The sequence below is a fragment of the Lethenteron reissneri genome, chromosome 19, assembly GCF_015708825.2.
Source record: "Lethenteron reissneri isolate LAM-NWPU_2019-01 chromosome 19, ASM1570882v1, whole genome shotgun sequence".
Lineage (NCBI taxonomy): Eukaryota > Metazoa > Chordata > Hyperoartia > Petromyzontiformes > Petromyzontidae > Lethenteron > Lethenteron reissneri.
In genome coordinates, this window is record NC_083797.1 from 7,075,812 (window position 1) to 7,088,940 (window position 13,129).

Below are 13,129 nucleotides of genomic sequence, written 5' to 3' on the forward strand. Positions count from 1 at the left end.
CCAGGGCATAAACACCCAGAGCACTTGCTCCGAATCCGGAGACCATCCCGAGGGAGACTTCCCACTCCACCGCCACCACCACCACCCCCAAGGTCACGTTTTATTTGTTCAACTCGTGAAGAATGTGCACGCCGAGGAGGAATAAGGCGTGAGCGCTGCTTTGAAACTCTCCGTGGACATCGATGCGCACGTGGGGGGGGGGGGGGTGGGTGTGTGATGGGCAGTCGGCTCTTTCCGCGAGGACCGGAGTGCGGATGGGTGAAGGGTAGAGTGCGGGTGGGGGAGGCGGGATTGTTGTGACGTCCTGCCAACTACAGAGAGATCTCAACGAAGGCTGGCTAGGGTGGGAAGGGGGGGGTAGGAGGTAGGGTGAGGAGGGATTGGGGGCCTGATTTGGGGGGGGAGGAGGAGGAGGGTGAATGAGGGGAGGGAGGGGTGCTACCGCCGTGCGTGCGCGCGCGAAGCCAAACGCGACCCCGACTCGTTGTGCTGTAATGCGAGCCTCCTCCTACTCCTCTTCCTCCTCCTCCTCATCCACCGCCACCACCGACCACCCGAGCCGCTCGCGCATCATGCGCGGCGCAAACAACCCAAGGCGCGTCTCCCTTTGAAGAAGGGAATCCGTAACGGCGCGTTGCGAGACGCAGCGGCGGCGGCGGCGGAGGAAGGGAGCGAGTGAGGAGTGGAGTCCCGTGGGCTCGTCCGCTGGCCCGTGCCCGCTGCGCTCGGGGATAAAGCGCGGCGCAATCCGAGGGAGACCGAGAGCCTCAAAAGCTCCGAGAGTTGTTCTCGGTGCTCTCTCCAACTTGGGAGTAAAATACGCAGCGAGCGAGCGTTGTGTATGGAGCCCGTCAGGATGTCCGCTCTCGTCCTGTTCGCCCTGGCTGCGCACGCTGCCGCTGCGATGGAGTTTACCGGTGAGTTGCGGCGCGTATTTGTGTCTTGTTGTTGTTGTTAGTGTGTACGCATGTGCGCGTGCTTTGCGCCGACGGGTAGGGGACGTGTGCGCATCCCCGGCTGAAGTGCGCACGTGCTCACGCACGCGTGCGCGCGTTTCTGCGGAGGCATATCGGATGAGCGAGTCAGTGTATTGTTCATATGTCTGTGTGTGTGTGTATATATATGAACGTGGAATGCTTAGGCAGTAAAGTTCAAACTTTCCCCCACCCCCCCTCCCTGCTGGCGCGAGTTCTGGGGTGGGTAGAGAGACGGCAAAAGAGTGATCATGCCCCAAATGCTCTGCAGCTGAGTCCTGGACCCTTCAGTTGTTCCCATCGGCCAAGCACGGATGACGAGAGACGTCCCCCAATGCGAGTTGGTGGTTGTTGTTGTTGTTGTTGTTTTTTTTTGTTACGTTGAGCCCGCGATGTGGCTCCCACGCTCCGGGGGCTAATGTATGCCATTTATATCGTTCATAAGCGTTCTTGTTGTTTAGTTGGGAGGCACGTGATTTATGGAGCGCGTAAACTTTCCCGGAGGGAGCCCTGGCAAAGGCAAACTTGCGCTGTTTGAACAGTGTCCGGGCTCAACGCGAAAGCATTTGTTTGATTTCAGTGGATCATTCGCAACCCGGTTCCCCCTTATCATTCACCACGGAAGTGGTTTGTTGCAAATTGTGATGCAAATGCGTCCGAGTGGCTTTCCGGAGCGATTCATTATCCAGTCTTCGCCTTTTAAATGACAATAGTGTTTTGCATCGAGGCTCACTGTGTTTTTTTTTTTACGTGGCCGCGCCGATTAACATATTCAAATGGTCGGGATTTGGGACTGCCGAGGGAGTAACGTACGTTCGGTGTGGATGCTGTGGCCGAGGGCCAGAGACCACCAAAGAATGTCAACCCTCCGGTGGATTTAAGATTAGTGAGATTACTCATGCACCCGGACCCCGAGCATGCAACGTCGGAGAGATGAGGGTGCGTGGCACTGCTAACCACAGCGTCGCGTCGTCTATTTATGAACAGCCTTTTCCTTTGTTGCGCCCAAGATAACATCGGTTGGAAATCTTCTTTTATGAGCAACTGCGGGCGTCTAAAATACAGAGCGGTTATTGTTGAGAGAAAAGAAAGGAGAGAAAGAGAGACACATACACTCTCGCACCCACGTGGGCAGAGAGCCAAACTTGGGTCTTCCTCCACATCCCCGCCAATCCCCTCCCTCCCTCCTTAAAAGTTAAGCAATTGTGCCAAATAACGAAAGAGTAAACAAACATTTATGGTCGCAGAAAGCTTGCCGTGGTTACCATCCTGATGGGATTTAATTCAGACTAATTCGGATGCATTGGGCAACATTATTAGCCCGTTAATGCGGGCGTTTTTAAATGGATGCCGAAATGCTTGCAGTACGCTTGCCTGCCAACAGCACAAAAGGGCTTGCGAGACACATTACGAATATTGGTGGACATCGAGTTGACGCAGCTATTACGTCTATTGCCATCAGCCGTTTAAACGTGCTCTCACTCTCCCCTCTAGATGTAATTCCAGTATATGCCAGATTATTTGTTGAATGCCGTATTGCTAACAGGAAGTTGGAAGCTCTATTTTAAACATTTTTTTTCCTTCGCTCTCTGAACTTTCTTGAATTGAATTTGCTTGAGAGTAATAGTAAATTTTGCATTGTAGATTTGTTTACGCAAAGCCAAGAGTGTAGGGGTTTTTTTTTTTGCTCACATTTTGCACGCGCATTTTTATAACCAGCTTTTTTGCAATACTACATGCCGTGCTCACTATGTCAAGCTTTTTCCTCGTCTAAAAAGTTAAAACATTTTCTAAACCATCCCACGCCAAGTGTATACGCGTCTTTATCCGTGTGTAATAGCTGTTGACATTACGGTGTATACTCTGCATGGAAGCACCCAGCCATTAGTGTCTACTGCTTAGGGTAGGCTCCCAAGGCTCGAGATGTTAAGGATTGCAGGAAAGGGGCTCGGATTGGGGACTGGGTTATTGGTTAATAGCTTGCAAGCATTTGGCGTCATTGAGGTTCAGGGTTAGGTGTTACAAATGTAATGATAGTGATTTCGTTATATGTTTGGGTGTACTGTATACATTTAGGTGGTCTGAGTTCATTAGGCTTGTGGAGTAATTTGTAGGGCAGCTCAAGAGGTTTTAATATGAAAATCGTTAATCATAGCAGGGTTCTATCTAGGCGCTGGAGAAGGTTTAGTATACATTACTGAAGCATTGCACCTTCCCACTGAAACTCGTACTGTCTTGCAAACTGCGTATGGCCAAAGGGTGACATGAGACGGTAAAGAAGGTGATACTGACCTCAGGTCTTTAAAGCTAATTGTTGTTTGTTAAGCAGTGTCCATTACATTATACCTAGCATTGTACCTGTACAATAGGGATATATTGACATTTGAAACCATGATGACCTGAATACGTCAATGATCGCCAAGCAGTTAAATGGCCCCAGACCAAATTTGATGCACATTCATTGGCGAAAAACAAACCTGACGTTACATGAAAACCCAAAGATTCACGTAATAAAAACCAATTATCTGTGTAAGGCATGCCACAACATTCGAGCACAATACGGTGCCCTTTAATCCCTGGCTTGCTCACACGCTGCCGTGAGCAAGCGATGGTGATGTCAACGACCGTGGCGCATTGACGATGCTGGCATTAGCCCACGTAAAGCCGCTTGCGTTGATATAATGGTTAAAAAAAAAGTGATTGTGTTGTCGTGGCAAAAAAAAAAGCTGCCGCACACTGCGAGAGCGTGTTGATTGTGAACTTCCTAACCGAGTCGGAATCTGTATTTAGACTGTGGGAATTTGATGAACACACGAATCTCTTTGTCACGGTTGTCCAGTCGTTTTCACAGATGTGCGGTAGTGATGTGCATCATGGAACAGGGTGGTCTCCACCGCACTCTTCAGATGACAAGTCGTGGTGTTGTTGTTCTTGTTACCTTGATTTGGCAGTCTGCAGCTGTCTAAAAAGTTTGCACTTGCTCCCATTTCGTGAGTTTATTAAGTTTGTTTTTAGCCAGCTGGCCAGGATTGGGCACAGCTGAGCCCACCACGTTTCACCCAGACAACTGGAGAACACAGACGAAGTGTTTCTAACTTAACATTGAAACTATCGATAACATGTTTAAATATTCTTGGGTGTTTTCGGTAAAGTCACGTAGGTAAAAAAATAAAATTACTAAACGTAAAATAAAATAAAAATCACGACGTTTCGGAGGCAACACAAGCTTCCGTCTTCAGGTGGGACCGTCACAGCACGATAGCTGTATCAAGTAAGAGAAATTCCAAGAAAACAGTCCTTGTATATATACTGGTTGAGGGTGGGAGGAGCCAAGGTAGGCCTCCTTTTTATTATTATGGTAAGGTTGGTGCGGCTGAAACTACGGCTAGTCTACGTAACAAAGGACTGAGCCTTTGTTATGTAGACTGGCTGAGAGGGGGGGAGGGGTTGCCAGAGTTGTTAAAGTGCAACTGCTGCTAATGGGACCGCTACGTGACTTTACCGAAAAAACCCAAGAATATGAATCCTTGCAGTCACGAAAGCTTCAAATCTAGAACATGTTTAAAAATCGCAGTCAAGATGAGATAAAAAACGTAAAACCTCATCAGTGTTCCTCATACTATCCTGGACATTGCTCCAGTGCATAACCATATTCTACCTACGTGACTTTACCGAAAGAACCAAAGAGTATGGATTCCTGCGGTCACAAAAAACTTCAAATCAAAATCAGACTATTATTATTATATAACGGAACGCCGTGAGGAAAATGTTTGCAATTTAAAAGCAGTACTTGCACACCATCGATCTGCACGAGAGTACGGAGGGTAAATCGTCTCGTCCCAGCCGTTGCCATCGGTGCTATTTTTGAATTTAGTAGCTTTTTTCATTTCTTAGGATGCATGCCGATGAGAAGACATTCAATTTTAAATGATTAAATAAATGTAACAAACGCCGCTCCTTGTACCAGGAAGGATGAGGGTGGAGATGTGTGTGTGTGTGTGTTAGCGAGCACCTATCAAGGCCGGCACAGCACACGAGGGGGTGGGTGGCCAACACCACGCCTGGCTGCTTTTGTCTTCCCAGTGGCGATGTTTACACATCACACCCGGTACCCATTTGAGGCTGAGTCGACCTACGGGAGGCCCAGGACCGGTTGAGATAATCGTCACTGGGTGTTGGCCGCTGAGCAGGAATCGAACCCGGGTCGCCAGGTTCGTAGCGCAGCGCGCTAACCGCTGCACTACCGCTCCCCAAAGGCTATACGGAGATCTTTGTGTGGTTTTTGGTTGATTTTGTTTTCAATCTATAATTAGACACGTATCCTAAACATGCAGACTCTGTGTTCGACATCCAATTGTTATTCCCCTGAGCAGATACTGCACTCCAAATGTACACAGCATTCGTATCAACAAACGTAAACCGTGTCCCATGTGGGATTTCATGAACACTCTTGAAAGGTACGTCTGTCATTCTAATTATAGAACGGCGTGGCTTTGTTCAAACTTTTGCCGTAATTTTCTTCATTAGTGTAAAAGATGTAAACTGCGATGCATACCTAGTGGGGGATTCACCCTCGTGCAATGCATGCGCCAATCCCCTGTTCCATTGGCAGTATTAAAAAATGTAACTGTTGTTGCATACCCGGCCTCAAATAAAATAAAAACCCTTGTCATAGCCAGGTGTGCTGCTTTTCACTGGGCACATTCAGACCGGTTCATCTCGCAGTGGCAGTGCCCTTCAATTTAACCCCAGTCCCTTTGTGGGTGCCCTGCTTTCCTCCGCTCCTGAAGTTCTCTCTCTCTCTCCCTCCCTCCCCCCCACACAAACACAAACTGCTCTAATGCATTCATGTGTTGCATGCCTTCTCAGTATGCTGCTTATGTTCTTGGGAAATGGCCAGAGGCGGCGATCTTAATGGAATAACCATCAATTATTTTGTTTTAAATGCCAGCAATTTGAGGCAGTTGATTATGTTGTCTCTTTCAAAATATGATGTAATGGATACATTTACAACGTTCTGTAAAATTGATTTTCTTTTGAAGGCTGCATTCATATTGCCACCGGCCACGGTTTCAATGGACCTATTATAATAGGGCCATATAATAATGCAGAAGATCTAAATTATTTGTTAATTAAAATAGCCGAGCTTTCCATTCATTATTTATTCATTTTATCAATATTTGTTTTCATGTTCCTGAAATCAATAGCCACAGTCTCAATTAGTTATATTATTTTAGACGTACGAGAACTTAACTTACGTTATGTCTGCTTGCAAAACAAAATGCAGGATAAGAAAACAATGATAACGAGAACAGCAATTACATCGTTCACATTTACATTGTAGTCAGAGAGCATGTTGTACAATCAGTAGTTTTACATTTATTGGCAGAGAGCATTTCAGGCAGTCTGCCTGTTTGCCTTTGTAGTAATTGCAAGATCAATGTGTGCTTAGCATGCAGTGCCCTTAGCACTGAGGAACATTTTTTTTATCAAATGGCTTTAATTGAAATTGAAGATTTAGTGACTATCCTCCTTTATGAATGGTGCAATACATTTCAAGCAAAACCCCCGCAAAGAGATGCGGGGGCATTCAGAACTAGCTCTGCATCTCGGTGTGTCCGTGAGAAATTATTTTATATTGTCAATATTTAAAAAAAATCAAACTGGTAAAAACTGACACGGGAATGAGCCGTATAACGGAGCATTCTCATTCCATTTGAAACAGACAGACATGCAGAACGAGGTGGTAGCTCGGTTTCTATTTCAAGGGAGTGACTATTTAGGTAAAATTTGACTTGTATTAACGAGCCTCTGTGCTATTCATTTGATAAACATGTCTACCTGTTTCTCGTCTAAGGCATCTTCCCAGCATGGAAGAGCAGGCCTGGATGGCTCAAGTGAAGGGCCCTCTGACTGCAGTGCTGTGAGCAAATCATAGCAGGACTGCACTTTTACCTGTTTCGGGAATGTGTGTTTAGAAAATGACGTGGGAATTTTTTTCTTCTTCTACAGAAGGATACATTTCATTGGTCAATACATTTCTGCCCCCCCCCGCCCCTCCCCCCAAAGTGATGTATTGTTGCTAATCTATTAAATTACTGCAGAGCAAGCCACTGGGAGTGGGAGTGTTCATGATCTTGTTGAGCTACAGACAGCCAGTTCCAGCGTGGTCACCGAGCGTGTTGCGTGCTAACCAAGCCACCTTCATTTTCTGTCAACGGTGGGACTTGTCCTTCGCGTCCCCCAGGTTCCTTTTGTGAGAAATAATTGCGGCGGCTGTTCACCGCATGGTCAAGCAGCACACCTTGTCGCTATTTGCGGATGTTGGCGCAATAGATGCGCGCATGGTACACGAGTTGCTCCTGTGCAAACAGAGATAATACGCACTTAGTGAACACGGTACAATCTTGCTCGTCTCGATAGCAAGGGGAGGTTTGTAATATATATATACATTTATAAGCCGAATCTTGGTGATATTTCCCCCCTCTCTGTTTATTTTGTAATGCATTTGAAAAGCAAACCTACAAGATACAATAACCGTATGTTAAGTTTGGTAGTCCGTTGGTCCCATTCATAACACATAATGGGCTTACTGAGCTGTATTACTGCATTGATTGCAGAATATATTTTTCAATTATATTCATATGGCACATAGCTATTAAAGTCTGACCAAAAGATGCATTATTGCAAGCAGCTTCATACCTATGCTGAGAAATTGGAGCATGCAAAATCAATGCAATTCAGTCTTTTACAGAAACGATGTTGCACATTGCAACGACCCAGTGCGTTTTTTCTGTTGGCACGTAACATCGTGCACTTGAACAGCACAGGGGCAGTTGACCAACACTGTACATTCCATATTCGTTGGGTCTTTCGGTAAAGTCACGTAAATAGGTTCAAAGAATTTCGATTTAAAGCTTTCGTGACTGCAGGGATTCATCTTCTTGGTTCTTTCGGTAAAGTCACGTAGAAGGGAAGTAATAAAATAATAAAATAATAAAAATAAAACATAATAAAATAAAATAATTCTCACGACGTTTCGGCTACAACGCAAGCAGCCGAAAGAACCAAGAAGAGGTTCAAAGAAAATAACAAAAAAAAACGACGACGTTTCGATCGCAACACAAGCGATCGTCGTCAGGAGGATGACGATTGATGATGACGACCGCTCGTGTTGCGATCGAAACGTCGTAGTTTTTAATTTACCTATCTACGTGACTTTACCAAAAGACCCAACGAATATGAATTCCTGCAGTCACGAAAGCTTTCAGTCAAGACTCTACATCCCTTTTGCGAGGCAGGGTAGCTGCCACGCACAACGTCACACGCAAGCGTTTTACATACCGATTAGAAATCCTTCGCAGGCTTCAAATTGAACCATCATGTTTTCAAATGTGTATTTTCAAAAAACCCATTTGTATGCCCCGTGCATACCTGCCAATCCTATCGTTGTAAGCGGTAGGCTGCCGATCTTTGTAAACCTCTTGTTACCGCGTACCGACTTTGAAAGTTGCGTGTAACCGCTTTATGGAACGTTCGAAAAGGGTAAACGTTTTGACGGCATTTTTGCTTTGAGAATGTGGTACTCGGTGAAAGGGCTTTAAATAGTGGCGACCTGTCACTTTAATCCCTCCGGTTGGAAAGTGTACCAATGTCATCTTGTAAATTGGCTAGAAACCTGCGTGCTAATACTGGCATGTTAGCAGTATTCATATATCCCTTGAAGTAATTGTCATTTATTTTATATATCAGTGTCAAATAGAGACCATTTCTCATTAAATGTATGAAATGTTGTCAAGTTTTCGAGCGGTTTGTTGACCGTTTCGCGAGTTATTCTACGTGCAAAACAATGTGACAACGCCATAATGGGCCGCGGGGATTGCTGAACGTCGACAAAAACACGAAACATGGTGATAGCAGCTATCATCCATTCTGCCTGTGAGATGAAAAGGCTGGATTTGATATATCATGCAGTGCTGAGTCTCGGTAGCTTGCTGAATGAGACCAGATGCTCCAAGTAAGATGTCAGGTGGAAAGCAATACAATCTTACACCAAAACGTTTTTTTTATTCTCCCCCCAGACCAGTGAGAGCGAGAGAGAATAGGAATGAGAACAAATTGAAAGAAATGGAGAATGAGCATAGGGGGTGGCACTGGGAGAACAGAAGGTTCAAGTTGAAGGAGACAATACGAACATGCGATGCATCTGGTAGGAAGGATGGTATCCAGGCAGTGTAATGGTTAAATTACGGTGAGTGGTGAAGTCCAATGGGCCCTGTTAACCCGAGCACCGTTGCGGGAAGAGGTGCAGGGAATCCATAAAGGTGGAATGACCACGAGCCTCTGAAAGAAGAGGGTAAAGCAAGAGAGAAATGCTGAGACCCTCAGGTGAAAGGCTGCACTGAAAGGGACACGTGTATATTCCCCCAGGGGTCTTTTTTTTACCCACTGGTCCGCTGATTGATTAAACTTTTAAGCTACCTGAGCATATACAAGCAGCATGTGGGTGGCACAGAAAAAGATTTGCTCCCATTTCCTTTGAAGGTGGAAATTTAATCTTAAGGTACATTGATCTGTTTGTCGTACAGTTTTGAGGTTTGTGTTTTGTCTATATTTTGTTTGTGTTCATGGCAATGATTGGTCACTCCCCAGAGAGCTCAGAAGATAGTTGGCATCCAACTGTTTTGTTAAATAAATGCCTTATCAGTGTTGGTATTGGTCGAAGTAAAATTCCAGTTGGGACACGCATCTAAAATTGATCTTGGAGCAGAAATAAAAGAAAACTCATTTGTCTGCCTAACAGAAAAAAAAATACCCCGAAATAAATCAAAGATAAACTTTCCAGTTTGCCTTTACACACACACATATATAAAACGGGTGCAATACCTTAACTTTGATTTCAGTGAACGTAAAGTGACCGTCTAGGCTAAAATCACCAATGGCCATGGTCAATCCGCTGCAGGATGAAGGCCTCTCCAAATCTACCGACCACTACTAATTATCTAAGCAACATTACCACCCAGCTCCTGTACAAGAGCTAATTCCACGGCTCCATCTCATTGGGAGATGTACTCTCAGATGTATTCCATTCCTTGCCTGACTAATGTAATGCTATACGTTTCAAATACACCGATTATTTAACGTCCTCTTCCCAACTATGATGCCCACAAATGAAGGAGAGTGTCACGCTATATCAGTTTAAAAACAACTCAAATTAAGAAGTGGACACGCGAATACAATAACAATGTTCACGGTCTAGGTTGTGAGGCATGGAACTTTCCTTTTCAGCAAAAATGTTATTTTTTATTAACGCTGCGCACACACGCACACACACACACCGAACCCACCTGGCAGACGGGTTTACGGAGCAATTTGGCATTTTATAACATTGCTGCGGGAGTAGAAGGATTTAGAGATGGCAGTTATTGGTCTCTTTGACTTATGTTACTTTGCAAGATTTCATGCTGTGACACAGCTGACCTCCATTTACGGATGTTAACGGATTTATGGCACATTGGGTTGCCACACTAAGCATCAGTTTTGTGTTCCAGCCGATCGCTGTCCAAACCCTTTAAATGTGATCGGGCTGTTCTGCATAGCCACCAACCCCTCCCTTGCTGTGTGAGCTCAATCACAGCAGAAAGTCATCGGGATGCACATATTGTACATTCCCCGTTAAGTACGGGCTGCTGACAAGTGGAAATGCAATGGTGCAATAATTGTTTGGTTTAATTGTCCACTGCCGCCATGGATAATTCTCTGCTTTGACAGATAGGTGATTTCGTGCACTTTGTGGCTCTACACTTCACTTAGCGCCACACAAACTGCGGTGTTAAGGGCTGAATGTACGCACCTGTGCACTCCGCTGTTAATTTGGCATCCTATTGTTTCCTTGCAAACGGGTAGAAAAATGTGCCTTTCGCCAGGATTTTCACATTGTGCCGTGTGATGTGATGTGCACCCGTGAGCTTGCACATCTGTTCTGCATCTAGTTTCATTATGGGGGTACAATGTTGTAGGCCTTTTGGGTCTTAGGCTTGCTACCAAAATAATCAGCTATTGTGAAATAGTTTTTTTTTTCATCCAGCATACAAAGTTATTAAATACATACAGTGCCAAAGCCATCTGCAGCTGCTATCACCAAGCTGAACACTCTTCACGGTTGTATGAAGGGCCAAGTTTAGCAAACTGCCCACACACACAATTTGACATCACTGGATGAAGTGACGTTGCCTCCCTATCGGCCACATTATTTCCCGCAGAGACCAATTTTTGCCCACACATTGGCCATGTCCCTCTGCGATAATGCCTTCACAAGTGTGCCAGCTGTTCTTTTATGATGAGCCTCAGTAAGAATTTTAGACACTACCTCCGAAGGTGGTCCATCCTTTGTCTGCACAATTGGGGCGCTTAACTTCCCATGGGACAAAATTGGAAGCTTATATATTCAGCAATATAGCATAGTGCTAAAATCACATGTTTAATGAAGTATATTTTAAGAATATTTTTAGAACATTAAAATGTGTTTCCTATTTGCTTTATTTTATTTTATTCAATTTGTTATAGCTGTTGGTTGTGGGTTGGGTTGGAGTGGTGGCACATGGGTTACTGCCCACAATTTTGAATTCAGCAATCTGAGTTCCATTCCCAGCCACGGCTACCATTGGTTTCAAGTAATGTCTGAAACTGGTACTCAGATCAAATTTCACGAACCCGAATTGACCAGCTTGTTGAAGTAGGGTCAGACATCCTGTATGACTGAAATGTATGTGGGGACTTCAAACAATTATAATTTATTCATAATCAACGTTTTTGGGTTTAGATCGCGTTATTTATAAATGTGTCGTAACCCTCCACCACCCGACACGGGCAATCAGTAAAAAAGTGTCACGTTGACAAAAGACAAATAGTTCACTACTTTAGCCCACCGGTGTGTTGAAGAGTGAATCCACAACATTTACAAATTGAGTACTATTGAGTACGATCTAAATCCAAAGACGTTGATTATGAATAATATTGGTCGCGAAAGCTTACGTGTTAAATTATAATTTAAATTGGCTCCAAAATATCATTTATCATGGATTGTCTTCTTTAGCTCAATCACCATGCATATTTATTGCTTCAAATTATTGTCTACATTCAGTGTATGTGGCATGCATTTTAATCTTGAATGCAACATGCAAATTGTTTTTAATTTCCTTCTGTATTTGCTAAATTTAGCTCCCGTTGAATGTGTTCTACGGACCATTTGCTGTATCCCACACATTCCGTCTATAGTAATCTACTCAAGCAAGAGCGTACGATTCCTCCCAGAACATTGCGTGTATACCAGAGGTCGCAAACGGGTTTTGATTCCTTACCCGTACCCGGCCGCACCAGGGTCGCAAACGGGTACCCGTACCCGGCCGTACCCGTACCCTACCCGTACCCGGCCGGGTACGGGTAGGGTACGGGTATCGGGTACCTGATTGCGACCTCTGGGATGAAGCCATGTTGCAGGCGTGGGTGGGTTGATTCTAGGAACTTGAATTGTGAGAAGAGACAAGACATTGGGAAATGAGTGACAAACAGTTACTCACCAGTGACTCACGGCCTACCCGTACCCGGCCGCACCAGGGTCGCAAACGGGTACCCGTACCCGGCCGGGTACGGGTAGCCCGGTATCGGGTAGGGTACGGGTATCGGGTACCCGGTTGCGACCTCTGGTATATACATCTACACTTAAACAAGAGTCAGAGCTTGATTGTTTTACTCTTTTCACTTCCAGTTGTGGAATAGCACGCAGGGCAGGTTTACTTTGTGCAAGCTCAGCTTGAGTGAGTGTTACATTAGACATCTGCTGCAAGACTGAGTGTGGGATACTGGTGAACTGAGTGCCTTTTTTTGTGGTGCCAGTGAGCTGATGACAAGTAATAGAACCTGCGCAGATGATTGCGAGCATATGTTGGTTGCGAGGTGCTCGCTGTAGACTGATAACACCAAAGTCTGAGCACTGTAATGCCACAGCAATGTTCCGATGCACCTCATTCATGAAGGACCCCTTAAAAAAGCTCGTGGCAGAATCCCACAGCGCTGGAAAAGAAACCAACTCGCATTCTGCGTGCACATATTGCAAGTTTTCGCTTCAGAACTTTTAATTTATTTCTTTGTAAATG

General features: G+C 45.1%; 1 protein-coding gene across 3 annotated transcripts in view; it reads left to right on the plus strand.

The window, feature by feature from the left end:
• The first annotated feature begins 482 nt into the window (after window positions 1-482).
• The window catches only part of LOC133344217 (receptor-type tyrosine-protein phosphatase kappa-like), a 138,984-nt gene continuing 126,337 nt past the window's right edge, over window positions 483-13,129 (plus strand). For all 3 annotated transcript variants that reach the window (XM_061554266.1, XM_061554267.1, XM_061554268.1), the window contains exon 1: window positions 483-917. In XM_061554266.1, the coding sequence (XP_061410250.1) occupies window positions 842-917 (76 nt within the window). In that variant the 5' untranslated portion in view covers window positions 483-841. The remainder of the gene's footprint in view (window positions 918-13,129) is intronic.